The sequence below is a fragment of the Choloepus didactylus genome, chromosome 7 (assembly GCF_015220235.1).
Source record: "Choloepus didactylus isolate mChoDid1 chromosome 7, mChoDid1.pri, whole genome shotgun sequence".
NCBI classification, from domain to species: domain Eukaryota; kingdom Metazoa; phylum Chordata; class Mammalia; order Pilosa; family Megalonychidae; genus Choloepus; species Choloepus didactylus.
Window position 1 is genome coordinate 9,970,740 of NC_051313.1, and position 27,473 is coordinate 9,998,212.

The window sequence follows — 27,473 nt, forward strand, 5'->3', positions numbered from 1 at the left end:
GATATACCTAGAATTAATTCTGTTTCTAGCACTGAATTTGAACAGGTATACTTGAGACATTTGCCCCTTTCTTCTTTATCTGTCTTTCCATCATGTTTTCTGGAAGGCAGATGGGATAACCACCATTTTTAGTCACGAGCATGGGGGCCACAAACTAGAGATACTAGAATGATTATCTGGAAGCGAGAGCATCCTTAAAGGCATGAAGCAGAGCTGCTACACTGGATTTATACATAAAGAAAATCCTTTTATCTTATTTAAGAGATTGTTATTTTGGGGTATCTGTTACTCTCAGTTACATCTACCATTATGATACAAACTATAAGAGACTCAGCTAAGGCCTAACATACATTAAGTGCTTAGTATATATTATCTGTTGTTATTTTTATCCAGGATTCCCTTTCCTGCCATTTCTGCCTCCAGGGATCCCACCCATCTTTCAAGGTCCAACCAGGGTGCCTACCGTTCTGTGAAGTTCCTCAATTTCTCCACCCAGAAGTTCTAGCAAACATGGCTATGTTAAGAAGTAGATTGTGTGGTATGGAAGGTAAGTGCTACAGGGATTCAAAGTCATTGGGGAAGGTTTCTTTTAGCTAGACTGAAACAAGGAAGAATTTGAGTAGGTGACAGGAATGGAGAAGGTATGCACACAGAACAAACTGTGCTCAAAGGTGGCGACTGTATGAGCAAGATGTATAAAGAGCAAGGAAACTCGCCCACTACCAGGCTCTCTGTTAGTGGGTATTGAGATGAGAGCTGAAGAGATGCAATGGATTCCATTGCATGAGGGCTACAATTATCAATTTGCATGTTCTTATTAGGTACCAAGGTATCTGTTTCAGAGTATATTTTCATTATTTTTTACTCTTGTTTTTTGTTTATTTCATTGGGAACTACAGATGCAGAAAATTAGGTTAGTTATAATTTTTTGGCCACAGCACATTTTTATCATTGGTCCATGCATGTTTCTTTGTGCTTTTGTTTATTTTGGATAATGTAATAAACCCTTGTGAACTCTCTTCTCAATGTGGAAACTAAGACATTAACAGTAGCCTTTATTATCCTATGTGGTCCTCTCCTAACTCATATCTGTGCCTTCTCCACTTAAAGTATATATTATCCTGAATCTGTGTTGACCTTTCTCTTGCTTTCTTTTTTTAATATAGTTTTGTCACCTCTGTAAATAACCCTAATAAATATATTATTTTTAGTTGTTTCAACTTTACAGAAATGCTATAATTCTCATATAATCTTTGGGAACTTTCATTGTTCTCTTAGTTCTATGTGGATAGGATTTATCTATATTTTTGCACGTAGCTATAACTCATTCATTTAGATTACTGAATCATTCTTTGAATGTACCCCCATTTATTTTTCTTTTCATATGTTTCTTACTTAGCCATGTGGATTTTCTCATCTGAGATATTTTTCTTTATTTCTTGCCCATTTTTGTTTGTCCCTATTGATTTATCAGAGTTTGTTATATATTCATAATACTATTGCTTTGTTGGTCCTGTATGTTACAAAGCTCTTTCTCACTTTAAAATAGACTTTTCACAACCTTTAAGGTGAGTCATTTTAATGTAGCTACTTTTATCAACCTTTTCTTTTATGGTTAGTGTTCTTGTCTAATTTAAGAAATCCATCTCTATTTTAAGGTCAAAAATATACTAATTTATATTTTTATTAAATATTTTAAAGTTTTCTCTTGAAATTTAAGTCTTTGATCCATCTGGAGTTTAATTATTTGTAGGGTTTGAGGTAAGGATCTGATTTCAACTTCCTATAAGAATTTTATAAATAGCTAGTTTCTCCATTTCCCCCCAACCCATTTCCCTTTCCCTGCCCTTTTTCCCCACTAGTATGCTATGTCCCCTTTATTATATTTCAGTGGTTCATATATGTGCATATCTCTTTCTGGACTTTTTATTCAATCTAATTATCCAATTATGACAATTCCACACTGTTTAATTCTTTAGCTTTAAAATAAGCCTAAGTATCAGATTATGCAAATATTTCATTTGTATCCTTCTTCATCAGAAGTGCCTTGATTATTCTTGATCCTTTGCTTTTCTAATTTTTTTTTTTTTTTAGAATTAGCTCATTAGGTTCCATGAAATATTCTGCTGAGATTTTCTTTGAAATTTTACTGAGTTGATAGATCAGTTTGGGGAGAACTGATGAATTGACACCTTGGTTGAACATATATGAGACCTTTAATAGAAAAAAATATAAAACTCTTTATTGAATGCATTGTAAATTCCAATAATGGAGAGATATCCCATGTTCATGGACAGCAAGGTTTAGCATTGTAATGCTTATACATTTACATTGCAGATACTCAAAGAATTCCGTGATGGCCAAGGCATTTTAACACACAATTTCAATATTGTTAGGATGCAGCCCATATATATAAATTACTTCTGACTCCCATCTGGCAATTTCAATAAGATGATTGGCCCCCATGTGAAAGGAGAGGTGTTACAAATAAGAAACTTTTCATTTTACTACATGCCCTCCTTGTTCATGTTTTTAGTTTAGTCTTTTTTGAGATGTTTTAAGAGATTTATATTTTTAAAAATATCCAGTAGTCAGGAACACAAAGTAGTCAGGAACACAAATATCCAGTAGTCAGGAACACAAAGTAGTCAGGAACACAAAGAAAGAGAAACATGTATCACTTTAGTATTTTCCATTATGGTGGATTTCTTTCTCTTCAAAATACATTTTTTCATACTCACTAGAATGTCTACTATTACAAATACACAAAATTACAAGTGCTGCAAAGGATACGGAGAAATAGGAACACTCCTTCATTGATGGTGAGAATGTGAAATGGTGCAACTGTGATGGAAGACAGTTTGGCAGTTCCTCAGAAAGCAAAGTATAGAATTACCATGGGACCTGTCAATCCCACTCCTAGGTATATACCCAAAAGAATTGGAAGCAGAGACTCAAACAGATATTTGCGCACCAATTTTCATAGTGACATTGTTCACAATTGCCAGAAGATGGAAGCAATCCAAGTGTCCATCAACCCACGAATGAATAAATAAAATGTGGTATATTCACATAATGGAATATTATTAAGCCATAAAAAGAATGAAGTTCTGATGTATGCGACAGCATGGATGAACCTTGAAGACATCATGTTGAGTGAAAGAAGCCAGACACAAAAGGACAAATATTGTATGATTGCACTGATATGAAATAATTTTAATAAGAAAATCCATAGAGTTAGAAACTAGAATACAGGTTACCAGAGGCCAAGGTGGGAGTAGGGAATGGGTAGTTAATGCTTAAATTGTACAGAGTCTCTATTTGGGTTGATCATACAGTTTGGCAATGGATGGTGGTGATGTCTGCACTAACACTGTGAATGTAATTAACTGCACCGAATTAAATATTTGTATGTGGTTAAAAGGGGGAAGTTTTAGGTTGTATATATTTTATTCGAATAAAAATTTGAAAACAAACAAACATAGGACTGTACAACACAAACAGTGCACCCTATTGTAGTGATGGACTACAGTTAATCGTAAAATTGCAAAATGTTCTTTCATGAATGGTAACAAATGTACCACACTAGTACAAGGTGTTAATAATAGAGCAGTAAATGGGAACTCTGTATTTTATGCATGATTTTTCTGTAAACCTACAATTTCTCTAATTACAAAAAGAAAAAAAATACTTGCACTACACATGAAAAAAAAAAGATTAGTGCACAGTAGGTGTTTAGTGCAAATTACCTTCTTACATAAATAAAGATTGCCTGGGGAGTTGTCAAATCCAGGGCTAGATTGGTGTAAAAAACAAATACTGCCAAGTCCATATGTACATAGACTACCTCTGGAAGGACACTTAACAAACCGGTGTGGAGGTTAATGCTAAGAAGACCCTGCTGGCAGGAGTCAGAGGAAGGGGAAGGGCTTGCTTTTCACTGAATACCTTTTTGCATCCAGAGAATTTTGTAATGTGTCCTACCTATTCAAAAGATGGACAAAAGTACTTAAAATAAATGAACCCAGCAGGAGGCTCCTTTCCCTTTCCTTTTGGACAGTAGTTGTTCCAATTACACTTAAGGCCATCTGAAGGGATTCCAGCAAGAGCCAGCAAAACATGGAGGCTGGCCAGACACTTTTCCCATGGGGTCTGTCTTCTTGGGAAGCTGGAGCATTCTCCAAGGGTCCTATCTGGGACCAGCCCAAGGAAGGGATAGCTTTACTGAGCTCCCTCAGTTATTACACTGGCTCCATAAGCTCCCTCTCCAAATGTCCACTGCAGGCCTGTCCACAACCCCCATGTGTCTAGAGCTCTCCTGTTGTGCCACTTCCTACCTCAGAGATGCCATTCACCCAACTCCTTCCTCCACCACCTGCCCCCATTGGGGAAACCATCAGGACTTTCTCCTGCTCCACCTGTGCCTCTTAGCTCCTCCCATCTTCCTGGCTCACCGTTTGCTCTGGCCCTAGCTGGCCTTAGCTGCACAGCATATCCCCTGTTCATTGCATGGAGTTTCCCTGACACAATGACATGGGCTCCCGTGGAACTCCCTTGTCATTCCCTGATTTGTGAGGGTGTTTAATGGCCCATGAGAATGCTTCTCTGTTTCATCCTTCGGGTGGGCATATCAAAGTGATATTCTGTCCACTCAGGAGAAGGACATGGAGGAATCCAGTCCCATTTGTCCATAAAGAAGGCCAATGTGATAAACACCTTTACATTGACCTTTCTATTTCCTCCTTCTCCATTTTCACTCCCACCATGTTCTCACTCCTGCCCCCCTGGGATCGTTTTCCAAATAAACTACCTGCATAAGAAGAAACCAGGCAAAGACAAGTAGACCCATCTCAGCCTCAAGATCTACTGCCTGTGCCTCCAGGACAATGAGTGGTCACTCAGCTACAGTGACGCAGGTACTGGAGGCACCAAAGCTGACAGTCACAGTGCCCTTCAGGATATCATGGCTTTCTCTTCCTTTTTGCAACTTGATTAAAACACCTCAAGTGCAGGGACCAAGTTTTGCCTGACTTTGTTCCCCCAGATTCCCCTCAGTTTATGTTTCCTTCAAATTATGCTGCTAGATAATGAGCACTCAGTAAATGCTGAATGACTGAATGAAAACAGTGCCCTGCACTCTGTACGTGATATCAGTGGCTGGACTCCAGCCAGGCTAGAGGAGGACTGAGTCAGTGCTAGTCTCTGAGGGCAGGTCTTTTAGGACATTTTGGCAGTGTCTCCAAATGAACCCAGTCTTGGTCTCTTCAGGCCAAATAATCCTGCCCCTAAGCTAAGGGTGGCAGGGAAGGAGGATGGGTCCTTGGGAGTGGGACAGTAGGGTACACTGGGCTTGTAAAAGTTTGTTTGGGGCTCAGAATTTAAATAAACTTACTGGTTTCCAGGGCTGGTTTCCCTGAAACAAAAATTTAAATCATGTCTCTGCAAGGATCTTTATTTCTAATAAGCAATCAGATACTTTTCTACTAAGTTATTTAGGGAGTCTGAGGACTCATTGTAGTGGGGCTTACTGCCCCTAAAACTAGTGGATTCTACACCAAAATCATAACACTTTCCAGGCGCTACTTTGACTTTGAGGGAAGTGACAAAGAAGAGCTCTGGTAAGCTTTATTTTAGGAATCCTCAACTTGTGAGGGGTGAGTAGCAGAGAAGCGTAGGTCTGCTTCATTAAAGGTAGATTGGAGAGGATTTTTAAAAGAATAATCAAACTATAAAAAGAATAAAGCAAAGTATAAAAAGAATAAAGCTTAACTGATATTTTTGGCTGGTTAAGAGACGATAGGGTGGGAAAAGATCTTATTTCAAAAGCATGACAGTGGATGAATTTAAAATGTTTATGAAACTGTTATTTAATCCAACAACAGCACATGGCGTAAGCATTATTATTTCCATGGTGCAGATGACAAAACAGAGGTTCTGAAATGATAAGACACTCATCTATGTGTGCACAGCGGGTAGGTGGCAAAGCCTATCCAGGAATCCGGGTGGGTTGTGTAGGTTTCTCTGATGCAATACGGAATATCCACCCCTGGCCCTCATGCCACAGGGAGGGCTCCCCAGCAGTGGGAAAATGTCACCTCTGTGTTTACAAGACGAGCTATTAACAAAATCGGTTTTATGTGGCTAAGAGCTCATCTTTCCTGCAATCCCACGGTATTTGCAAGCTTTGGCCAGAAGACAACTTATTAAAGACATCTCTGCAATATGCTTGTTCCTGATATTTATTTTGGTTCTCTGTTGTTACTGATAGTTTCTCAAAGGAGGATGTGAAGGACACCTCAAAATACCTCTACTGGAGGGAGATTGAGATTGTTATTCCAGATCTGTTTTCAAAGAGGTTTTGAACCCTAAGCTGTTCATGCCCTTTAGTTTCTACAGCTACTTAAAATTCTGGAGTTGAATTGATTATAAACCCTCAGTCCATGTCTTTCTTGCTAAAACAACGGATTCCTGTTGGGTGTGTGTTCTTGACGTTAATTTCCCCAAGGGCATTATTTTCCATTTACTGTAATTACTTCAATTAATAAATTTTATGGGAGCAAAAAAGCCATTATCCCTGCTTTACTTTCACAGGAGGCAAAATTTTGGTGAAGATGAAGCAATCGGGCAATTATGGCAAGTATACTTCAAAATTATATGCATGATTGCATTTGATTTATTTTGATACAAATAAATCACATATAAAAGCTTTTCATGGGAAAAAAAAATCCTGACTCTGGAAAAAATTTTAAAATAGGCTTGGAAATCCATGTTTATGAAATAACATCAGTTTTCTAGTACTGTATTCTTATTTGAATGAATGCATTGTTACATGTGAACAATTCTGGGGACACTAGAGTGTCTCTCAATGTCAAGTTGAAAGGGCTTTTTAAATTTTTCTTCTGGTCAATTGAGAAAATTAAGAACTGATTTGGGAAAACTGTGCAGCAGCGCTAGGCTAACTGCACTATTGTTGTCTTTAAAAATTCTACTTCTCAGCAAAGTTTCAGGCTGATGGTAATCTTGGTTTTCCACTTTGTCTCTGCAGCACAGATTCTTAGTCATCCCGATACTCAGATACTCAGAAATACCATCTCCGAAAACTTATCTCACACTATATCTCAGGCCATTTAACTAGCTCGACGTGCTGCAGGCTGTGTGAATTGCAGACGTCTGAATGGTGGGTGAGAACGCTGTCAGATCCACAAGGCATTTAAACACCACCGGCATACTCCCTATACCTTCGACTTTGGAAAATAGTTACAAAAGGGGCTCGATATAAAAATAATAGAAACAGCCTTTTGATTTCCATGAATATTCACAGGAAATCTAAATTTTAGAAGCACTTTCATCCAAATAACTCCATAAAACGTCTTTAAGGGTAGTATTAAATTTATGTTTCACAGACTAAGAACATGTTCACAATATTTTTGATGCCCTCCTTCCCTTTCTTTTCTTCTTCAATGCAAAGTTTTATTTTTCTAAACTTTTACTCATATTTATTATCCTTACCATAACAAAAGAAAGAGAAGATCAAAATTAAGTTTTAAAGTATCTAAGTGAAACACTCAGCCTCAGTGAACATACATGCTTTAATATTCTGCCACTTCTTAGCAACAGTTACAGGATAATCAAAATTACTAAGAAAAAAATGAGGGCATGAAAATTACCAACTTCTTTCATCAGTAGCTTAAGTGATGTCATGTTTGGAAAAGATATTAAGTTCCATAATCATTTCATGTTGTAAAAATTAACTTAATGTATCATAAATTTGTAATACCTGTTTGCTACCAGCTATTGGTAGTTCTGTTGAGGACTGTTGAGAATAAAGTTTCAACTGTTAAATAGAAGACTCAGTTTTGTCCACAAGTAAAATATAGTATAAGTATCTAGGCAATTTCGAGTGATAATTTGTTTTCAGCTGGGTCTCTCCACCACCCCCTTACCTGCCCCCAAAAGAAAAACGACTTGAGGCATGAGTATTTGCCTCATGGGTAATTACCTCAATTTTATATATTATAAAGGATGTAAAGATGAAGATGAAAATTCAGCCAATATTATAAATGGTGACAATGTGGTTTTACATAGTTTACATTCAGACTTTTTGGTGTTTTGCAGACAAAATAAAGTATATCTATAAATGGACAAATTCACTGGGCTAATGAGAATGGGCCACAGTACATTTTCATTTTTCAGAAATAATGAAACTGATTCTGCATGGTCCATACTATCATTTTATATAAATCGCTTAGCCATCGAAAGGTTGATTTTTGAAAACTGTCATTTTGACTTTCCAAGATTTAGTAGCAAATTCCTTAACTATCATTTTCTCAAAATAATGCTTGTAAATCTGTATTTGTTAGGAGCCGAGACAATGTTCTACTTATGGACAAGTTTATTATATGTTTTCCTTTATCTTTAAATTTCCAAAAACATGGGCTTACTTCTTTCTATTTAGAACCCAAAGGCTGCAAATAAAGACTTTAATGTCTAGCTTGTATACAAATATACATGTAAGTTTCAGAACTCTTGGTGGCAATGAAATGTGCCTATAGTAAAGGGACAGTGTAATAAAATTTCTGTCATAAATTTAAACATCCTTTTAATCTCTATTGAACTATATGTAGCGACTTAAATTCTAAGCTCTTTGTGGTCCTATTTAATTATACACTTTGCATATAGACCTGAATATTACTGAACACAAGATGAAAGTAATACATATGCTACATAAAATAATTATCTCTAAAATAAAACTCAATTCCTTGAGCACTTCAGCAAGAAGCACAGCAATATGTGTTCGATTTAATTATCCAATAGAATATACCTAGGAGATGAAACAATAACCTCCAAAAACAAAAAGGAGAATTTAGTATTCCATCACACTTTTATGTTAACATGTCAAATTTTATTCAGTGGCATTAGCAATCAATTCACAAAAGAAATAAATTAATAACAGTAAAATACTATTAAGGAATCATTTGCTTAGTGGTTCTTAAAATATTGGTATTAATGGAGCCACAAATTCAAAGTGTCAGGGTACATGCCAAGAATGTGTGTATAAGTATGCAAATTTTAATCTAACTCATCAGTTTAGCGTGATTGATCACCAGTGATATTTAAATCAACCTAAACATTCCAATCTTGAGGAAAAACTGTTTTCAATTTATAGGTTTTCTACAGGAGGAAAACTCAGCAGAGGTTATTTTGCAATTGAGCAGATGTTACCAGAAAGAAAAAAAACAAGTACCAAAGGATGCTCAGTAATTGAGCAAAATCCTATAATGGAAGCCCAGAAATTCATAACTCCTTTGACCCTAGCCAGTTTTTAAATAATTATAATGAATCTGTAAGTTCTAGCCAGCCTAGCTGCTTATGCATCATTAAAATCAAACTTCCAGTTCTGCCAGTGTATTAGCTTGTCTATATATTCACGTAATTAGCGCCTCATCATTTTATGCTATTCTGGGACCTCCTGAATCCTCCTAGTCTCACATCCAACATTGGAAAAGCAGTTACTACAGCATCATAAAATTCCGCTGGTCTTCAACTCCTGTTATTTTTCCTGTATGAATAGCGGATTTTTTTTTTTAAATAAGAGGAAATATTAGTCAGTTGAGTCAGTGTTTAAGGCACTTTGCAAAATCTGGAGAAACCCAGAAAACAGAAGCGCTTTAAGTGGTCTGCGCGGACCTAGGGTCTCGGGCCGGCGCCCTCTCTGTTATTTGTGTGGATTCCGATTTTGGCGTCTGGGAGCCCAGAGGCTCCGGGCCCCGCCGCGCTCCTCGCCCCTCGCGATGCGCCGCAGCGAGCGCGCTCTCGGCAGGAGCAAGTGCTGCCTGGCTGCCATTCATGTCCGCATTTAATTGTTTTAAACTTGCTGTTTTTTTTTCTTTCTTTCTCAAGGCCGCTTCGGTCAGCCTCACAGTCGCGAGGACCCGGCCCCCACTGCCGTTGTCGTGGAGTGATTGTCTTAGGAAAGAAAGAAACTACTTTTTGAGAAGTTCCTACTTGATCAGCTAGGTCTAGGCTTTTCCTCGGTTGGACATGAGGGGACGTGTTTAGAGATAACTTGGGGTTCCCAGTTTTCATTTTCGTCTTGGAGGGGCGTGGGGCTTGAAGGTGAAGCCGCCAGGGCGGCCTCCGGCCAAAGTTCCGGCGGGTCAAGTTCTCGGTGGGCTGCGCGAGCGCCGGGGGCTGCGGGCGCGGCTGGTTGACTCCTCGCGGTCGCCGGCTGCAGCTCAGCCTTCGCGACGTGGGCCGAGGGCTTCTGCGGGGAGCAGGGCGGGGGTGCTCCTGAGCCCAAATCGTCGCCGCTTCGGGCAGAGCCGGCAGCTTTTGGAGCGGAACTCGGTGGCTGGAGCTGTAGAGCACTGGGCGTCTGCCTCCGAGCGGCACGCCGTGGGCAGCGGGTAAGAGACGGGCCCTGGTGTTCTCGGGGTGGGGGTGGGGTGGGGGTGGGGTGGGGGACCCGCGCAAACCTCCCAAGCGTGGAACCCGGGAGTCAGAGCCGCGCTGCACCCCGGCCTGCGGAGACCAGCCGTGCGTCCGGGGCGCCGGGAGGGCGCGCGGCCCTGCTGCTAGGTCTCCACGCACACCCGCTGCTCTCACGTGGTGCACAAAGGCTGAGACACTCAAGCCTCTTCCCAGGGACGAGGCTGGCCTAGGGGCGCACCTGTTGCCAGAAGACGAGCCCCCACCCCTCCCCGCCCTGCCGCGCCACTCGCCCCAGCCCGAGAGTATGCAGCGCCTGTCTGAGCTCTCCGAATGGGTCCGGTCCAGGGCCAAGGTCACGGTGTGTCGCCGCCTGAGGCCCTCTGGATTTCCTTCCTCTCCTCTCGCTGCACACGCCCGGGGTGGGCGAGGGCAGAGACAACCCTGGGAAAGTAATGAGGAAGTAAATCCTGTTGGCTCCACGCCCCCCTCCCCAGCTCCCTGCCCACCCCTTCTCGGGCTTATCCCAAGGGTCTGAGCAGAGGGGAGGGGTTGGTGCAGGTGAACCTCGCAGTGCAGAGACTTGCGGAAGCTTTTGCGCCCTAGCGGGTATTGACCCTTTATTTATTTTTGCCAGCAAAGTTCTGGTTTCTTCACTTGTTCTTCCTCTTCTCGGTGTTCATCCCCACCACCCAACAAGGGCTAGGGAAGAGGAGCTAGCCTCCTCGGAGAGCCTGGGACTCCTAGAAGTCCCTACTAAACGGGCCTGCCTGGCTGGGTCCCTGCTCTCCGCGCACCCCACGCTCACACCGAGGGCCCTTCCGAGAAGCAGAGCGCGACCGGAGAGGTGAGGGCGGGCCGCGGCCAGGGCTGGGACCCAGCCGGCGCTGCTGGACACCGCAGATCGGCTTTTTCCGGCGTCAGCCGCGTTCCTGGAGCTAAGAGTCCTCGCCGGAATGTCTCTCTGAGCAGCGAAAAGCCCTGGCGCCCTCCCGTCGTGGTGCAGCCGAACGCGAAGTTGGTCGCGGCCCTGGTCAGTGCACCTTTGGGCCGCGGAGCGAGAGACGCTCGTTTGGGCCTCCCAGAACCCGGCCCCTGATCCTCCAGCCCGCGAGGGGGGTGGTGCAGGTTGCATTGCGAGGACTGCTCCCCTCCTTTTACCCTCTGCCACCTTGTAGACTAATTGGAAGACAATTTAAATTTCGTTTCACATTGTCCGCTGAGAAAAGTGTGTGTGTGTGTGTGTGTGTGTGTAAGGAGCGGTATGATTTCTCAATTCCTTCAAATTGTAAAACTTACTCTAACTAGACTTAGCTACTTCCCTAAACCAACGCTGAGGGGCAACCCTTACGGCTGGGGCTTGGGAAGCACCGGGAAGTCTCCTTCTTCGGCGTCGTGCGCTCCCCGGGGCCGATGTGGCCAGCAGCGGAGCCCAGAGGGCGGTCGTTGGGACCCCGCCGCGCCTCGGCTACCGTGCGTCACCTGGGACGTATCAGCATATTTGCAGGCGTTCGGGGGCCCTTTTTCTCTGAGTAGCTCTGGGAGGGTGGCACTATTTTAGCTAAAGTGGTAGTCTAGTGAATTAAAAAACCTTCCTTTTGCTTGGCTACCCGGAGTGCGTTTGTACATCAATCTCTCCACATACAACCAGACCCACTGACCGCTTCGTTTTAAAAAACTTTCCTTCCACCGAGGTGGAGGAGGGAGGAGGGTAGGCGGCTGTATCCAGTCTTCAAGGGCATTAATGTCCTGGCCTTGGCGAGGGGTTGTTGGTCATCTTCTTTCTTTTACAGAGAAGCAACGTTCGGTGTTAGGTAGAGCATCCGTCCCCTTGTTCCGTGTCCCCATCCGGCTGGGATTGCCGGCGCAGCCTTCGCAGGGTGACGAGGCCGAGCCTCGGCGAGCGTGCAAACTCCGGACCTGGCGCATCCGTCCCTCTCCGTTGGCCGCTCGATTTGGGTCGGTGCAGAGTGGACCCTCCTCGTCCTCGCAGTCCTGGAGACTCGCGGGGACTCCGCCGCCGGACCTGCAGCCACAAACGAGCGTCCGCTGCCGGTTGCTTCAGGCCCCGAGTGTTGCGGTCCGGGCTTCTTCCAGAGGCCGCCCCCGGGGATCTCTTCCTTCCCGGGGTTTCTGCCTGCCGGCCCCTCAGGCTGACACAGCCAGGAGGAGGAGAACCATGTGCGCGAACCTCCGCATTCGCACCCTGAAACTCCAGGCCTCCTCTCCACCCACAGTTAACGGCTCCTCGCCGGACCGCAGCGCCACACACACACACACACACACACACACACACACACACACACACACACACAAAACGTGGTTTGTAAGTCGACCCTGAGCTCTTGGTTTGGCCCGCCGGCCGGGGTGGGGCTGCCCAGCCCTCCGCACCCACCCACGGGGGTTCCGTGTCGCCCGCGCAGCAGCAGAGGCGACCCGGCGAGCTGCGGGCGGCCACCGCGCTGCAGTCCTCCGCCGGCGCGGGGGTCTCGGGGCTGCGGGGAAGCCGGAGTGCGAACGAACTCTCCGGAGCTCTCAGGAACCTTTCCAATCCCTCCACCCCTCCCCGCCCCCTCTGCTCCTTTCCCTCCCTCCTCTACCCAAGTTGCTCTTCTTACAGCACTAGGATTTTTTTTTTTTTTTCAGTTCCAAGTCTAAGAACCTAGAGAATTGGGCAAAGCTCAAATTCTTTCGGTAATCTATTTTTTAAAAAACGAAAAAGAAATAGAATGCAAGAAACCCCTCCCCGCGACACTGTCAGGAGCAAACCCATCACCAGACACGGACATCCCGTGGCGGCCACCGCAGAAGGGCCCAATAAACAAAGCCCATGGAAGGTCGGCGTTTCGGAACCCACAGCGAAAGATGCTCTTCAGACAGCGCACCTCTGCCAGTGTGCGCGTCCCCGCCCTCCGCGCGGCTCTGTGACTTTGGTCCGCGCCTCCGTCCCTCCAGCCTTTCCACTGGGCCCTCTTTTTGCCCAAGCCATTTCCCTCAACTTGGGAGCAGCTCTGAAAGGAAGGAGGGAGAACGCTTCGCTTCCCCTCTCCAAAGCCAGAAGAACCTGCGCCAGCCGCCTAGTCCCTTGGCCTCCTTTCCTTAGGCCCCTTATGTGTGATTTGGTTAGGGAAACTGGCAAGGGGGTGGGGAGAGATGCAAAGGGGAGGGGTGGGGTGGGGTGAGGTGGGGTGGTGTGGGGTGGAAGAAAGTTTTTTTTTTTTTTTTTAAATCGCGAAGGCGTGAGCTGCAGCAGTGACTGTGTCAATCATAGGGTTTGTGCCTGGGGGCTCCTAGCGGCTCCGAGCAGAGGTGTCCCAGGGTGCCCCCACAATGAATATGAATAGGAATCGTTGCTAAATGGGACAGCAAAGCGCACCGCCCTGAATGATGGCACGTCATCCTAACCAGTCCAGGATAGATAGGAGGGCTCCTTTTGTCTCTTTTCTCCGCCGCAGCTCTATAAAAGCCCCTCTTTTTCAGCGTGAGGTTAGTTCAAGCAGACACCAACTAGCTGTCCAGCGAACAGTCTAACCGGAGCGCGGGAGGGGGGGCGCGAGAGGCGGGAAAGGCAAAGCCTCCGCTTTTCTTTTCACGGCTTGCAGCTGAAAAGTGGGTTACCGGACTGCAGAAAATTTTTTTATTATTCAAGATTTCTTTTCTTTGATTTCCCGCCTAAAGCTTTCCCTACGGTAGTGCCGCACCCCTTGCAATAAAATGAATTCTGATTCGAGCTCTGTCTCCAGCAGAGCTTCGTCTCCGGACATGGATGAGATGTACCTGAGGGACCACCATCACCGCCACCACCACCACCAGGAGAGCCGGCTCAACTCGGTCTCCTCCACGCAGGGTGAGATGGTGCAGAAGATGCCGGGGGAGAGCCTCTCGCGGGCCGGTGCCAAGGCCGCGGGCGAGAGCAGCAAGTACAAAATCAAGAAGCAGCTGTCGGAGCAGGACCTCCAGCAGCTGCGGCTGAAGATAAACGGGCGCGAGCGCAAGCGGATGCACGACCTGAACCTCGCCATGGACGGGCTGCGCGAGGTCATGCCCTATGCGCACGGACCCTCAGTACGTAAGCTCTCCAAGATCGCCACGCTCCTGCTGGCCAGAAACTACATCCTCATGCTCACCAGCTCCCTGGAGGAGATGAAGAGGTTGGTGGGCGAGATCTACGGGGGCCACCACTCGGCCTTCCACTGCGGGACCGTGGGCCACTCGGCCGGCCACCCCGCGCACGCCGCCAACGCCGTGCACCCGGTGCACCCCATCCTGGGTGGCGCGCTCTCGTCCGGTAACGCCTCGTCGCCGCTGTCCGCCGCCTCGCTGCCGGCCCTCGGCACCATCCGGCCGCCCCACTCGCTGCTCAAGGCGCCCTCCACGCCGCCCGCGCTGCAGCTGGGCAGTGGCTTCCAGCACTGGGCCGGCCTGCCCTGCCCCTGCACCATCTGCCAGATGCCGCCGCCGCCACACCTGTCCGCCCTCTCCACCGCCAGCATGGCCCGGTTGTCGGCCGAGTCCAAGGACTTGCTCAAGTGAGCTGCGGGCCGGCCCGGCGGCCGAGGATGCGGGCAGAGCGGCCCGAGAGCCGCGCGGGGCCGGGCCAGGGGTGGGGAGTGGGAGGCCGGGGGAGAGGCTGACGGAGGGAGGCTCTCCTTTCCCGCGCCCTCCGAGCCATCGCAGACCCCACTCGGAGGCAAAGAACTGCCATTCCTAGGGGTGGCGAAGGGGGCTCGGACCAGACGTCGCGTGTTTGCATGCATGTTTCTTTTCCCCGTGCCGCGCCAGTATTTCTCACTGCCATACGCTCTTGTCAAAACCGCATTTGTTGTATAAGGACGGGACCGGTGTCGTTTAAAACTTGAGAAGGAGCTTGGAGTTGACTCCTTGGGCTCTGTGTTCTCATGTTGGAAAAAGACGACCATCCCTTTGGGCAAAACAAGTGTAAATATTTCCTTGAGATGGATGCAATTATGATTGCCACTGCTCTCTCCACAGTTTTTTCTAGAGACAATGGAAAGAGAAAGAGAAAGAGAGAAATCTCAGCTCCGGTCCAGGCCAGGGCACCTCCTACGTGGGGTTTTTTTTGGACGCCGTGTAGGTCAAATGAATGCATGCACGCTCCTAAATGAGTCTTGTCTGAACATGCGCGGGCCGTGGTGCCGTTTTCCTTGTAACAAGGATTTACTAGTGAATCTCCCAAGTACTTCATCTATCTGTCTGTGGTTGTATGAAATGGAAAAGGGGGCAGAGCGCAAAGACCCACACTCGCGCACACGCGCCTCTTCCCCCGCCCCACCCCCTTCGAATTCATCCCAAACCTTCCTCAGCTGTGCTGGGGGCCTGCGTTTGCAAAAGCTTAGGCTCCCTTTAGGGGCTCGCCCCACCCCCATTGCTCAGTTATTCTGCATGCGGGGTCGCCTCTCTCTACCATCAGCTTTGAAAACTTGTGGTTTGGGAAGGGGGGGTGTGTGCTTTTATTTTCCGGAACATTTGCTTGAAATATTTTGTTAGGGCCTCAAAGACAATACCTGTCTTTATTTTTTATATATTCTTGATAACTATGATATATTTATTAATAACCAGTGTTTCTGGATGAGATTTCAAATAAAAAAGAACCTTTAAATCCTGGCTTTGCCTTTGCCTAAAATCTTAGAAGTGGGATAGGGAAAATGAGGACATAGTATGGTGTATGGGGGGTGGGATTTGGATGGGTGGGCAGATGCGAAGATTCTTCTTCTCTGGTCATTTACAGGGAAGGAGGATGGGTAAATTGGCATTAATTATTACATCTAAATGTCCTTCAGATGGGACATTGTCCCCATTTGTAATCTTACGTTATTTGAGCTGCTTATTTCTCTGCAGTAACCAGGCCCTCATAAACTCGGCAACTGAAATAAAAAAAAAAGTAATCTGGAAACCAAAATGGCAGGAAATGAGCGGAGGGTGGTGACTGCGCTGGCTGTATTGGCAACCAAGGAGAATGAAGCAGTAAGTTAACTGTTTTGTTTTATTTTTCACTTTAAATTGACCTGTGGACTTTTTTTTTTTTTTCTTGTTTAAAGAGGTTTAAATCCAGTATATGTTTAGAAAGCCAACCAAGAATGGTTCCTAGAAAGTAACCAAATACTCACCGGGTCCCCTGCTCTGTCCAGCAGCTCTGCCCTGTAAGGTGATCTCCAGGAAGGGGGTGGGGAGCAGAAGGGGGGGCTCACCACCACCCAAGTCTCATGACAGGCAGATTTATAGTGGGAATTCTCCACCTCACCCCCCAAGATTGTTGATATGGTTCCTAGATGATGACTGGGCATCTTTCTACATAAATAATTGCTAAAATGGGTCTGTTTTAATCAATTTCATGCAAATTACTTTTCTTTCTTCACTCCCCTCTCATAACAGTTTCAAATAGTTTGTATTAGTGCAAATAAGCCAGTAAGGGGTTCTGGTTCATTTGTTAAAAGAGGACAAGAAATTGAACTCTAGTGATGATAAACCCAACAGCACATGATTCTATTTCCCACTGGGGAAAATAGGCAAGGATTGAAGCGTTCCACCCCAGGCTTCTGGATCAGACTGGAGCTGTGGCCTCCCTGCTGTTCAAAAGCTATGGCCTGTGGGTGTGTGGGGAGGGGGAGGGGGAGGGGAGGGGGAGGGGGGTGCGGATGGGGGGGTGGGGGGGTGGGATGCGCTCCAGGGTCCAGTGCAGAGGCATCTCTAGGAAGCATTTGCCTTGTGCTGCCTGAGCACCACTGCCTCCCCAGTGCTGCCCCCATCTGGGAGGGTAGCTCTGTGGGTCCCCTCCAGCCAGAAAGACTGGAGTGAGGTTCTGCAGTGGAAGCTGGTTTCCACTGGTTTTAGGCAGACAAATGGGGGAATAATCGCCTGTTCCCCAGGGTGATTCATTTCTTTGGGCAAGGAAAGAACTGTTGTAGATTTATTTGAAACCAACACAAGGCAACCCTCCAGCCTTTCGTGAGTTTATAATTTAGAAAGGGGGAGCGGGGGCTTCATCAATCAGGAAAACGACTTTCCCCTCCTGAGTCCCGTTTCCAAAGGCCTGTCCCGGGGAAAGACTGGCACGACTGGCCTGCCTGGGCTTTGCCCCTGCGCTAGAACTGGGGCTTGAATTGTGTGCTGGGAAGGAGGGTGAGGCCACACTCTTTACACCAGGGAGGTTGTGCTTTTGTGGCTGTGATGCTGGGTTAGGAATCTCTTGAGTTACCTACAGTGGCCAACTCAAAAAGCTCTGAGGGGACTGTTCTGGGGGATTGTGATAAAAGGACCCCCGAGCCCAGGGAACGCTACTCCAAATTCTCCAACGGAAGCAGAAAATAGGCACTGCTTCCCACAGATCCCCTAATGGGCTGAACTCTTCCCTGGCTTAGTGCAAGTCCTCTGGCTAGAGACTGGGAGAGAGGATCTCTTTAGGAACACAAGAATCAGGAAGGAAGGCGACACGGCAGTGTGGTCCTCTGGGGCTTCTTGGTTTATTGTGAAGAAACATTTCCACTTGCCTCTCCCAGAAGGGCCTTGCTGGTCCACTGGGGATGTGAATCCGCTTCAGACTTGCTTTGATTGCATTTCCCATTACACTCTCCAATTACTGAGACCAAATACGAGACTAGGCGCTTGCCATGCTTGCATGGTTCTTGGCTGGAATTTTTAAATCGCAAATTTGCCACTTTCTCGAAAGTTTGCCAGCTTATGGTAGTTTTAAATTAAATCTAGAAACACAGCGAGCATCCTTTCCAGATTAAACGTTGCTTTACGTTTAAAGGGACAGCAGATGCCTCGCGGCTGAGACATCTGGCCAAGCCCACGCTAGAAACCTCTCCGCGCCTTTCGGGCTGGGTCGCCGGCCTTGAAGGGTGGGAGAAAGTCATACTTAGCAAGGGACAACGTTGGCAGGGCCCAACCCTTTGCGCCCAGGGACCTTCCCGGTCCCCACCCCACAGCCCCGGCTTTGTCCCGCATAGGGCGGGGAGCCGCGGCCTGAGCTGGCCGCCGAAGCCCACGGATCCCCAGCTGCGACAGCAGGAGCCCTCGTGCCTCTGAAACTTCCTTTCTCCAAGCTGCCGGGGAGACACCCCGGGGCGAACAAAATTTTGTTGCCTCTGATACCCTCTCCCTAGGGGCAGAGGGGTGGATCCCCTGAACAAGATGCATAGCCAACAAGATTCCACTGCGCTTTCTCCGTCCCTTCCAGAGACCTCGGGCACCACGCCCCACTCCTACCCGCCGCTGGGGCGCCAGGTGACGGCCCCCCTCACCCTTCCCGCGGCCTCTGCCATCCTGAAGACGCTCTGGGGACCTCGGCCTCACCCCTCGGGTGGGGGGGGGGGGCTCTCCTGAGGCTGCCCCGCCGGGGAGGGTGTCAGTGCCTGGATGGCAGGGACCCTCCCCGGGGCACCTCTCCCCAGCCCCCTCCGCGCCCCTAGGCCAAGGCCACAGCCGGGCCGCTCCTGGCCACCTCCGCCCCGGGTCCGAGACGGGAACCGGGACGTTGAGACAGGCCGTTGGGCCCTGGGGATTGCGGCCTCTCCCAGGAGCTCGTCCCACTGGGTCGAGGCTCCACCGGTTCAGGGAAGGAAGAGAGACAAGGCGCAGCAGTAAAATGGTTCTGGGGGGTTCTTTCCAAAGCAACAGACCAAGGGAGGACACCCTGGGTGGAGGGGAATGTTTTTAGCATTTCTCTGGGAAAACTGGCCGGAGAGTGAACGAACTTCCTCTCCCAGACGCTGAAATTCGACCCCGCGTGTACCCATTTCCCGGATGAGTTGCCGAGAGGAGTCGAACCCTGAAGACTCCGGCCTGCGGGGTCACCGCGTCGTGGGTGTCCGCTTCCAGTTAAACTTTCTTTGAGACGCTGCGGGCGCGGGCCCCGAAGGGGCTAGGGAGAACCGGAGAAGGCTGGGGTGCGGGGGTCGCCCAAGGAATAGAGAGGGCCGCGGAATCCGCAACCCCTGCGCCGGCCTCTCGGGGTCCTCTCGGTCCCTGCCCCCGGCTCGGCCCCTGCGGCATCTCCATCCCTCCTCCGCCGCCCGGCAGCGGGAGCGAGGAGCCAGGCCCGGGACTGAGGCTCGGGGGCCGGGCCGGGGTCGGCGCTGCGTCCGGGGGCAGCGGGGGTCTCAGGGCCGCGTCCCGGCTCCTTGCCCGCCGCGTGCACACCCAAAGAAAGACCGTCTCGCCCGGGCACTGCCGCCCGCGGAGACCTCGGAACACCGAACATCTTTGGGAGGCAAAACAACGCAACCCCAGGCGACAATCACAACTGCAACCTCAACCGCTACAAATCACCAAATGCGCGCTCCCGCTGACGGCGCCGGCGGCCTTCAGTCTCTCGAACGCAGTCCCAGGCTGGCACTCACCAGTTTGTAAACCACGCTCAGGCTTGGGTCGGCCGGGTGGGGCCCTTTCGAGGACCCCAACACCACCCGCACTCGGGCCGCAGTCCCCGGCGCGCTGCTCCCTGGCGCCCCCGGCCCGGCTCCCCAAGTGCGGATTTGGTCTTCCCAGCCGGCGCCCTGGAAGGAAAGTTCGACACACTCCAGGATGGGCTGGGAGTGGGCCTGCTCGGGGTGAGACCCCGCAGGGAGCGGGGAGCCCACGCCGCGGCCTCGGTTTTGCTGCAGTGTCCTGGGGTTTGCGTGGAAACGGAGGGGTTGAGCTTCTCGAGCCCCATGAGGTCAGGGGAGGGGAACAGAGCCGAAGGGTCTTTGAGGCAGCTTGGGAGAGCTGTCCGCGAGAATTTTAGGGTCCTTCCCGCCCTGACTCCAGCAGGTCCCCTCTCTGACTCGCTGTCTGGGGGCCGGACCCTGATTCTGGGAGCGCCACTGTGTACACCCAAGATGCGGCCTCTCAAGCATCCCTCACCAGCCCTGGGCCTGGAGAGCTCCAGAAGCTGGGGCTTGAGAGGCCCCCTTAAATGTGTGCTGCGGAGCACGGGAGGAAATCGAGGCTGGAGAGGCAGGCTCCCTGGAGACACCCTTCTCATCCTCGCCCAGGAGGACCAGGGCGTTCACACCATCCTTTGAACTCATAGGCAAACAGAGCGCTCTAGTGCACCCGGGCAATGTCAGCTTTGGCCTGCCTTCCCGCGGAGTTTTTCTTAAACTCCCTCCACTTGGGCCATGAACACTTTCTGAGTGCTTCCGGCGCGCCCGGCACTGCGCACCGGGGATGGCGACGAGTAGAAGAGCCAGAGGAGGAGGACATTAAGCGTAAGAAACGGCTCCTGCCCTCGGAGCCCCCAGACCCTAGGGGGTGAACTCCGTCCCCCGAGTCCGACGATCAAAATCCCACCGGCCGCACAAAGCGCCAACTTGGAGGCTTTCCCAGATGCTGGAAAGCTCCCTGCCCGTCCCCTCGGCTAGATGGAGAGGACGGGAGCAGATGCCTTTGATTAACATGGAAATAAAAAGAAGCAATGGTAGCAACACTTAGTTTCATCCCAGTTTAGAGATTTATTGACACAGATAAACTTCGGTCTGGGGCATTTCGGTAAATCATGTCCCATTAATTATTACCAAATGAGTCAATCATTTTTCTTTTAACTGGCTTTTAAAAGAAAAAAATAAAGGCGGGGTGGGGGGGGGGGGAGATGATGAAATCTTTTTTTAATTCTTTTTTTAATGGGATTATAGTCTTTATCCTCCTTGTCTCCCTAGCTCGGTGAGCTACAGAAACTGCCTCTGGGCTCCAGGGCTCACCAGGCTGTGTTCTAAACATAAAACAATCCTGTAATTTCCTACAGGGACAAAAGTTTTCAAAGAAATGACCTGCATGGTGTCCCCCTCACTAAAGCAGAAGTGACTTAATGGTCTGTTAATTACTCCATCCCTGCAGGGGGAGGGAAGCTGGGCAAAGGATTGCTACAGACCCTCTGTTGATTGAAGCTGTGGTCTGTCCCCAAATGTACAGCTGGGTCTGAGGCCATTGAAAGCCCAGACAAAACAAAATCCCTGATAAATAATCCTACCTAGAACACAAAGATTCAGCATACAATTGTTGGAGCTGCGCTGGGTTCTCAGAGCCCGGGAAGTCAGGGCTGCTCTCCTCTGGGGCTTCCGGTAATCTCTAAAGCTTGAGGTCAGGGTTCTTCCACGAAGTTAAAGAAAGAGAGCTTGTTTGACTTCCCTGTCCCCTTATCCCGCTGTGTGGAATTGCTTTCTCTTTCATTTGGAACTTTGGCTATACTTCTTTTATCTAATCTCCTTTAGTACTAATTACAGTTTGTTCCATCATATAAGTTTCTCTGTTTGGTCTCTTTTCCATTGTTTCTTTATTAATGATTTGAGCTTCAGAAGACAGATTTGGAGTGTCAAAGTAAAAAAGGACAGAATAGAGAGGCAGAATATAGGAGGCAGATTTAGGTTAATATCTGTCTTTTCCCATCTGTAAGGTAACTACTGCATGGTACAATGAAATATATTTCTAAAATATAAAGATTAAAGAGCTCTGTCTGAGCCCAAGAAAACTGAATAATCATCCAGTTAATTTGGCACGAGGCCGTTAATTAGAAAAATTCAGTTTTCAAAACACCCCTGAAAGGAAAAGCAAACACTTACACCCAAACATGTTCTATGCTCTGTCTAAATTTCCTTAAATAATTGAGACAATATGGGTTTCAATTTATTGTACATTTGGCCTTTGGGGATTCATTTAAATAAAACATTGCAGAAAGGTAAAATCTGGCTTCTATAGAGATGGGAAATCATGAAAGTGATCAAGATGTAGATAGGAGCTATTTGGAAATTAGTTCTTTGCCTGAACGAGGCAAAGAACAGGAAGAGTTTGCCAAGTCTCAAGACCTACCACATCCTCCATCACCTCTCAAAGAAGTGACCCTCACGGGGTGGCTTGGTTCGCTGGTTGAAGCCATCCTCTGCCGTCCTTTCTTGGGTATTGCTGTGGGAGCCAATCAACGGAAGGCGAGGACACAGGCTCAGAAGCAAACACACCCCATTCTCCCGTTGGGAAAGTGGAACAATCTGGTGGCTTCAGAAGAGGCCAATCATTTAAACTCAGCCTTTCCCCCCAATTGACACTGAAACTTTTGGTCTGGGCCTTTGAATGGCTAGTTGCTCTTCTCAGTCCTGCCCAGCAGTTAGACAGTATGGCCCCATGCAGCCCAAGAAGTCTTGCTCCTGCCAACATCTACTCAGTGAGGCCCTCTGACTGCCCCTAGTGCAGTATTCTTAATAGGCAAACATGAAGCCATTCCTTCCTGTGAAGAATCCATGGGGAATTCTGGAAACAGAATATTTTATTAATAAATTAGACTTCAAGATTGAATGAAGTACAGTTTTAGGAATTATACCAACTGTGCTAGTTTGTATATATTATGTCCTGCCAAAAGCCATAATCTTTAATGCAGTCTTGTGGGGGCAGACGTATTAGTGTTGATTAGGTTGGAAACTTGTTTGAATGTTTCCTTGGAGATGTGACTCACCCAACTGTGAGTGACACCTTTGGTTAGGGTGTGACCTCTGATTGAAAGTTTCCATGGAGGTGTGGCCCTGCCCATTCAGCATGGTCCTTGATTAGTTCAGTGGAGTCTTATAAAAGCTCACAAACAGAAGGACCTCAGAGCTGCAGTTGAGACAGACCTTTTGAAGATGGCCGTTGAAAGCAGACATTTTGGAGAACGCCATTTTGAAACACAACCTGGGAGCAAGCAGACGCCAGCCACATGCCCTCCTAGCTAATAGAGGTTTTCCAAGTGCCGATGGCCTTTCTCCAGTGAAGGTACCTTATTGTTGATGCCTTACCTTGGACACTTTATGGCTTTAAGACTGTAACTGTGTAACCAAATAAACCTCTTTATAAAAGCCAGTCCATTTCTGGTGTTTTGCATAAGGCAGCATCAGCAAACTGGAACACCGACCTACCATGTAAAAATGGATTTGTTTCTCTTTATCTCCATTGCAGAGATTAATGTGTTCAGGCATTGATGCCCCTCCCCAAAGGGCATTCTGACTTGGAAACTTTTCCATTTTTCACCCTCATGTACTTGATTCTCTAGTATTTTCTTCATGTGGAGTGTTATTTGCCAGGATCTTAACTGAGACTTTTGGCTTCTTCAGGACTACAGAGTAGGTTGATTTAAGATTAGCAACTTTTTGTCATTATTAACCTGGGCTAGTTTTTAAATAGAAAATAATGAGAAACATTAATTGTATTTTTCACACTGAACACTAAATGTCAATACAATAGACTTGCAAAGGAGCTACCATTTGAAGGAAAATACTAACAATTAAAATTCTTTGGACTATGTTCAAAATGGAGGAACCTAATATTCTATGGAAAGCTCAGCCAAATGCTCGCTTGCTTTGAAGGGGCTGCTGCTGACAGTCCTGGAGAGTGGCTGAGGCCAAGGCAGGAAGCCACAGTCAGGAAGGGGCATCTGTGTGAAAATGTGGGTCCCATGAGCTCTCACTGTTTAGACCCCAAACCTCATCTGAGGAACAGTGAGGGTTGAGATGCTTTTCCTGTAGTTATTTAGTGGACCACTGTAGAGTCTTCCCTTTTTCTATAACTCACTTCTTTTGAAATTTCATAAGAAAGTTGCTCATCTAAAATGTATATCATTATCGTATAAAAGTATGTTGTAGGGTTTGTGGAGACAAGAACTAGGTTCAAAGAAATATTCAGTGCTTCTCTACACTTTAGGCTTAAAAGAAAGAGGTCAGAAGTGAAAGAAGGGGAGACAGTATCTGCAGAGAAGTGGATTTATGAAATGGAGCATGTAAAGCAAGAAATATAGTGACCAATTTATTCATCACAAAACATTCCTGCTGCTAATATGGCATCAGGCTTCACTCTTATTATTTTGTCCCTCATAGGCTTTAGGTCATTAAAACACTGCTTAGAAATGACTATTTTTGCTTACTTCCAAGAAGTAAGAAGAAGCTTTCTCTTTCCCCTCTTTCTCTTCAATTTTCTTTTCTTCCTCCATCCCACTTTCTTGCTTCTCAATTATCTAGTCACGTTTTTTTTTTTTTTTTTGAGGAGCTTCTTGCTTTCTATCCTCTCCTAATTCTCTGATTTCAGTTTCTACTTTATGCCCCATTCCAGTTCCTCAATTCACTCTATTTCCCCCTTCCATCTGCCACTTCATTGCTTTGGTGAAGCACAAAGTTTCCAAACCCTCCCCCTATGTCCTTGTAAATATAACTGCTTGCTCTGCCAACTACTTTTGGTTTCTAGCAAACCCCCTTGAATATCTTCACTCCTAGCCTCTTATGCTATAGAAAAAAAGAGCTGCACAACCCCAAAAGAGTTAGAAAATTCTTTTAACATTCAAAAGTGGTAGTCTACTGGGTAGAAGGGGCATTGTGGTACATGCTATATATGTTTCACAAAGTTGCATAAAATTTAGGCAAAACATCATATTAATAATTATAGCAGAGTATTTAATATGTGTCAGCAATGGTTTTAAACACCTAATACACACTGACTCATTTAATTCTCACAGCAAGTACTCCCATTTTTGAGGTACTCCCATTTTTGCAGCTGAGGAAATGGATGCACAAAAGGTCCCTTTCCCAGGGTCCCAGAGCCAGTATGATCTGGATCACTGTTTCTCAAAATGTGATCCCTGGACTAGCAGGATCAGCAGCATCTTGGAACTTGTTAGAAATACAAACTCTGAGGTTTTACCCTAGTTGCAAGCTAAGCAGATAGCCTGGGCCAGTTTCATGGATGCTGGAAGAAGGCATGAGACTCCTGGGTCAGAGACAAAGGACTTCTTTGCTCATGGTGCAGCAAGCATCATGAGCTTCATATTCACATTGGGTCCCCTTGCCCCTTAACTTCCATGGTTGCAGTGCAGAATTGGATAAGTAGATGCTGTGCATGCAGTGGGTTTGTGTTACATTTGAGCAATCCTGGGTTTAGAAAACCCTGACCTTTTATAATGGGCTTCCAGCAAACCTGCCCTATTTGTGCCCTAGAGGGAGACATTATCTTTGTATCCTAGACAGCAAACAAACCTGCCCTCTGCTGCAGTCAGAGACACTATCTCTACTTTCCAAGACCGTTCTCTTTACAAACATCCTTGAACAGATTGTCCAGAACAAAGTCCATCAATGCCTCTGCTTGCAAGATATGCAGAAATGAGATCCATGGAGAATTCTCTCCCACCAGGGGGGTGGGTTGAGCACATGCTTCAGAGTTTTGCACACTGTCACCATTGTTTGGGACAAGGCCACTGTCCACTCCCATTCTCCCATCCCACACAGGCACACTTCAAGTGTGTTTGATATAATTCCTTGAATATGCATGAATTGGATAGATCCCTGTAAAACAAGTAGTGTTTCTTTATGTGGGTGTCTGTTTTTAATTTATGTACGGCTTGCATTATAGTCCTTCTTCTGTTTCTTACACAGTACTTTGTATTGTGTATCCGTCACATTTCATTTATCATTTCCCCAGTGATCAGCTTGGCTTGCTTTCATCACCCTGAACACAGCAGTGAACATTTGAACATCTCTCTATATAAATATATAAATAGAGAGAGACATATCTATCTATATCTATATTATCTATATCTATATCTATATCCTATTGTATATGTCCGAGAATTCCTCTAGGAATACAACTATATGAGTTCCTGAGTGGGATAATTGCACTGGGTTTCTGAAAGTCCTTGTTCTTAGCAGATATGTGCAAAGAATTTAGGGATGCAGTTTCTTGGTGTCTGCAACTAAATCTCAAATCATTCATAATGTACACTCGTATATAAGGAAAAGAGAGAGATTAACAACTGGCAAATCTCGGTGACTGGTTTCTGGGTGCTCATTGCTCTATTCTTGCAACTTGTGTTTAGAGGTTTATGTATGGCTTTAGAGGTTTGAAATTTCTCATAATTAAAAATTAGGGAAAAAAATCTCTGTAGCATATCATTAATTGATTTGCTCATGGAATGATTCAGGTTTCTTATAAATTTTCAATGTATGGCTTATATCTCTTCTCTGTTTTCATGGATTCTGCTCTGGAGGACAAAGAATCATTTGACATCCTGACCTTCTGCGTACTGTGTTAATAGAAGCTGCCTTTTAGTGAATAACGTGTATGATTATTTCATTTAAATCTCAAAAATTCAACAACCTAGTGGTAGTAGCTCCCTTCTACAGATGAGGGAAGTGAGGCAGAGGAGGTTAAATAACTCAGCAAGAGCTTAGTCAGTAGAGAATACAGCTGACATTTGAGCCCTGGGCTGTCACCCAAAGTTGCTGCTCTCCACGTGTGTTTTATATATTTTCACGGGTGTCCTTTTTTTATTAGAGAAGTTGGAGGGTAACAGAAAAATCCTGCAGAAAATACAGAGTTCCCAGAAATTCCCCCTATTATTAACACCTTGTTTTACAATTGATGAAAGAATGTATTATACAACCTAGAATTTCCCCCTTTCAACCACATTCAAATATATAATTCAGTGCTGTTAAGTATGTTCACATGTTGTGCTACCATCACCACCATCCATTACCAAAACTTTTCCATCACCCCAAATAGAAACTCTGTACAAGTTAAGCATTAAATACCCAGTCCCTACCCCCACCCCGGCCCTTGGTAATGTGTATTCTGGTTTCTGACTCTATTAATTTGCTTATGCTAATTATTTCACTTCAGTGAGGTCATATGATATTTGTCTTTATGTGTTTGGATTTATTCACTCAACATGTCTTCAAGGTTCATCCAAGTTGTCACATATCTCAGGACTTCGCTCCTTTCTGTGGCTGAATAATATTCCATTTTGTGTAGACACTACATTTTGTTTATCCATTCATCTGTTGATGGACACTTGGGTTGTGAATAATGCCACTGTGAATATCAATGTGAAATATCTATTCAAGTCCCTTCTTTCAGTTCTTTTGGGTAAATACCTAGAAGTGGGATTGCCAGTTCATATGGTAATTCTATACTTAGCTTCCCGAGGAACCCCCAAACTGTTTTCCACAGCAGCTGCACCGTTTTACATTCCCACTAGCAATGAAGGGTTGTTCCTATTTCTCCACATCCTCTCCAACCCTTGTAATTTTCCATTTTTT

At 46.5% G+C, this 27,473-nt stretch overlaps 1 protein-coding gene across 1 annotated transcript; it reads left to right on the forward strand.

Annotated features, from left to right (window-relative positions):
* Window positions 1-14,142: 14,142 nt before the first annotated feature.
* OLIG3 (oligodendrocyte transcription factor 3) lies at window positions 14,143-14,961 on the forward strand. The gene has a single exon (XM_037844793.1). It carries the CDS (start codon window positions 14,143-14,145, stop codon window positions 14,959-14,961), a length of 819 nt encoding a protein of 272 aa, XP_037700721.1.
* The last annotated feature ends 12,512 nt before the right edge of the window (window positions 14,962-27,473 follow it).

Coding starts and splice junctions, on each gene's coding strand:
- OLIG3 (XM_037844793.1), top strand. CDS start 14,143: ATGAATTCTGATTCGAGCTCTGTCTCCAGCAGAGCTTCGTCTCCGGAC.